We start from the raw sequence: 4,052 nt of genomic DNA, 5'->3' as shown, positions 1-4,052 counted from the left end.
CATTTGGCAGATGTAAGTGTTGTTGTTGTTGTTGTTGTTGTGGTGATGAGGATGATGATGATGATGATGATGATGATGATGATGATGATGATGATGATGATGATGATGATGATGACGATGATGATGTAAAGTAAATGTTAAAGTAATGATATCGGTGACGCTATGATGACGCAGGTGTGGTTGTTTGCCTGTTTTGTTTGTTTGTTTGTTTATTTCCGTTTCTTTTATTGTTGTTGTTTTTCAGATGAGACCAAGATGTTCGAGATGGTGGATGGCACGCGTCACTGCTGTAGCCTTAGCAACAACTATCTGTGTGTACATTATGTCACTGAAGAGCTTTCAGATATTGAAACCACCAAAAGTGAGACAGAAAACAGCAGCTGTCCATGATCAACCGTTCCAAAGAAATATCTTTTCTAAATGGATTTCCGGCGTGAAGGAAGTGAATATTCCTCCTTACGTGCCTCTCCATAAAGTCCTGTCAGACCTAAGACCTACCGAATACACCAAAAGAAAAGACACTCTTATTCGGCGTGGATTTGGCCTTGATGATTACGTCACCGAAAACGGAGAGGAAGCCTGGATTGAGAATGGCGTCGTGTACCGATCTTACCCATATCTCGAACCTGCGGAAAATAAATACTACTCTGCACACTTTGAACCCTACATTCCCTTTGACCCGGAAGTGTTTTTTCAAGGGCAAAGAGAAAAAGTGGAAATGTTTAAAGAAACAACAGAAAGAAACGGGAGAAAACAGGTTCAAGGGACAAAGGTGAAGAGGAAGATCATACTGTGGTACATCCAGAAGATGAGTGCGCCGAAACTGGGCGATCTGCAGCCTCTGAGGATGTGTCCTGATCTACCGTGTCTGCAGACGTCCAACGAAGCTTATGTGGAAGATAGTGCAGCTATGATCGTTAATGGTAGGTTTTCCGTTATTGTTGTTGTTGTTGTTGTTGTTGTTTCAATATGTGATAGTGGTTTTGTTGTTGCTGGTAATGTTGTGTATTTCCTGTTCTACCGGGTCTACAAACTTCCAATGAAGACAATGTGGAAGAAAGTGCAGCCATGATCGTTAATGGTATGTTTTCTCAATTGTTGTTGTTGTTGCTGCTGTTGTGTGTGTGTGTGTGTGGAGCGGGGGGGGTGTGGGGGGGGGGGGTGTGTCCTGAACTACCCTTGTCTACAAACTTCCAATGAAGATAATGGGGAAAAAAGTGCAGCCATGATCGATCATAAATGGTAGGTTTTCCTCGCTTTTGTTGTTGTTGTGGTTGTTGTTGTGTGTGAGTGTGTGTGTGTGTGTGTGTGTGTGTGTGTGTGTGTGTGTGTGTGTGTGTGTGTGTGTGTGTGTGTGTGTGTGTGTAAGTGTGTGTGAGTGTGTGAGTGTGTGTGCGGTAGCCTATCCGTTCGAAATGTTGGGAGCCCCGAAGAGCGAGCTCTTCGTCAGGGCCACCGCCTCTCTTGGGTAGCGGGTGAGGCAGTCCAACCTCCCTGAATCCTCCCCAAAGAGATGCCACCGCCGGACCTGTTGTTGTTGTAGTTGTTGTTGTTGTTGCTGTTGTTGCTGTTGTGTTGCTATTGTAGTTATTGTTACTACTGCTTCTGCTGCTGCTACTGTATGTGTGTCCTGATCTACTTAAATTCAACAACGCATTGTTTTTGCTTTTCTATTTTTCGGGGATTTTTTTATATGGGAAACTATCAGAGCAGTGCATTTTCGAGAAAATACTATCAGAGCCTCACACTATCAGAGCTGTACACTTTATTACGATATCGATAGAATTAGAATGCCGATTCCATCCAACGGCTACAGTCCCTTGACAAAATTGCTCTGTACAACCCCCATCCAAATATATTTGTCTTTCTTCTGATGTCAAGCGATTTCCAGACTATTTCTAAGCTGAAACTTAATTTACAAACCAAACACAAAGGCACTACCAAGAAAGAAGTGCGAGAATGTATAACAAGCAAATTTACGCTGATGGACAAGTCTCAATATGTTACTTCACACTTATAACGTTTATTGGTAAGTTACACATCTACGTGTTGACATAGCCCTGACTGGAGATTGTTACAATATCTGGTTAGTACTTAATTGTGTAGATCATGCTAGTTTTACATTCCTCTGCTCTTTCGAGTCACGAGGTGGGCACCCTCTGTCCCGAAGGATCCGAAAACTTGCACGAAGTCTCATACTCTGGTGGTGACATTGTCAGTATTAGTACCTATACTACATGGCCAAGACGAGTAGGTAGAGGGGAACAGCAGATAGAGATACAAATTTTGCTGGTATGGGAGTTGTGTTTTTGTGTTTGCATCTTTACGTTTAGTCTCTTCTTAATACGTGTGCACTTATGTTGATTTTACTCGATCATACCCTGTTTGGTATACCTTTATCTCATGAGTTGTTGTCAACCGGATCGATTATCGAAAATAATAAGCACCATAACTTGTGGGTTGACCTGTGTGACGTCTCACCGTCCCGGGGCGAGTGGAGGCATCACAATATAATGAAACCCACTTTATCCGGGGGAAACCCCCTATACTTCCTAACTCTGTCATTATTCCTTACAGGCCAGTACATCTTCGGACACCCACCGGCCCGACGACCCGACCAAGTCCTCGTCTACTACCAAATCGAACCGCCGGGGCCCAAACACTGGAGTCATGGGGGGCCCCATCGGTCGCCGGGGTGGTCATCTGCCTTCAACTGGACAATGTCTTACCGCCTGGACTCAGACGTTGTGACGCATTACGGGCTGGTGCGGCGCAGGAGGAAACCCAGGGCGCCGCGGAACTATGCCGAGATCTTGGGCAATAAAACGAAACTGGTGGCGTGGATCACGTCAAACGACGAGACGGCCAGCGATAGAGAAGGCTACGTTAAAGAGCTCCAAAAGCAGGGAATAGACGTAGACATTTTCAAACATCATCCAAACTGTACTCGGCTTAGAGACCCGGAATGTACTGCTATGGTAGGGCAAAAGTACAAATTCTACTTGGCACTTGAAAACTCTTACTGTCAGAATTACATAACAGAAAAGTTCTATAAATACTTTGACCTAGACCTTGTTTTGATAACGCTCGGGGAGAATGAATATTCAGAAATTGCCCCCAAAGAGACGTTTATAAATACGGCAGACTATAAGTCACCGAAAGAACTAGCAAGTCGGCTGAAATTCTTAGATTCACATGATGACGCTTATCTACAGATACTGAAGGAAAAGGACAAATATTTTTCGATACACGAAAACCATAACGCCTTCCCCGACGGAATATTCTTAGAGGATCGATACGAGGCTGTCCCTGTCTGCCACTTATGTCACCGACTTTGGAATCTGGATCGATATCGTAAAACTATATCGAACATTACAGAGTGGTACAGTGCCTCACGCTGTCGAGCGGCTACGAATAATATTCCCGATCATGGAGGCTTCGAATGACTGTGATGCTCTTGACTAAATTGGACTTAAACTTGTATTGTTTCAGTTTCAGTTTTAGTAAGAGTTTTACGGCACTTGCAACGCAATACGGTCAAATAAGTGTCGGCGGAGACGAGAGGTATTATAAGAGAGTAACCAAAATAAAAAAGAAGGAGGAAAGATCAGGAAGATAAAAGTTTTTACAGGAAAGAAGGAGCAAATCACGCCTGTTCACCTGTCAGCCACTTGCGAACTTTTAGTACTTTGAGTACTGAAAAAGATCACGTGGATCTTCACCCCGGACCATGATGGAGTCAAGGGCAATGAGCGGACTGATGAGCTCGCTGGGAAAGCAAAACCAGAAGGGAAGCTGAAAAGGACTTCGTGAGCTTGGAATTGGATGGGACGCTTGCAGAAGTTCAAGACTTAGTGGGATGAGCAGAAGGCTATGGAATCAACCATAGATTGGAACCGTCAGCATCTACATACTTTGAGATGTGCTTTTTCAGGGGACGGAGCGCTTATGGGGATGCCCCTTGCCCATTGATTTCGGTGCTTCACACAAGTAACAAGTAACAAGTACCTTGAGTATGAGTTTAAATATAGAGAGTACAGTTGGCGGGTGCT

General features: G+C 44.1%; 1 protein-coding gene across 1 annotated transcript; it reads left to right on the top strand.

The window, feature by feature from the left end:
- Positions 1-244: 244 nt before the first annotated feature.
- LOC101864027 lies at positions 245-3,831 on the top strand (the record flags this gene model as incomplete). Its single annotated transcript, XM_035972813.1, is given in 2 exon segments — positions 245-916; positions 2,334-3,831. Coding segments are annotated over 2 exon segments (1,785 nt in total). The 3' UTR covers positions 3,447-3,831.
- Between the last annotated feature and the right edge of the window lie 221 nt (positions 3,832-4,052).

Source organism: Aplysia californica, unplaced genomic scaffold (genome assembly GCF_000002075.1).
Source record: "Aplysia californica isolate F4 #8 unplaced genomic scaffold, AplCal3.0 scaffold00860, whole genome shotgun sequence".
NCBI classification, from domain to species: domain Eukaryota; kingdom Metazoa; phylum Mollusca; class Gastropoda; order Aplysiida; family Aplysiidae; genus Aplysia; species Aplysia californica.
Note: the sequence above shows the minus strand (reverse complement) of the source record. Positions and strands in the feature narration are given on the sequence as shown.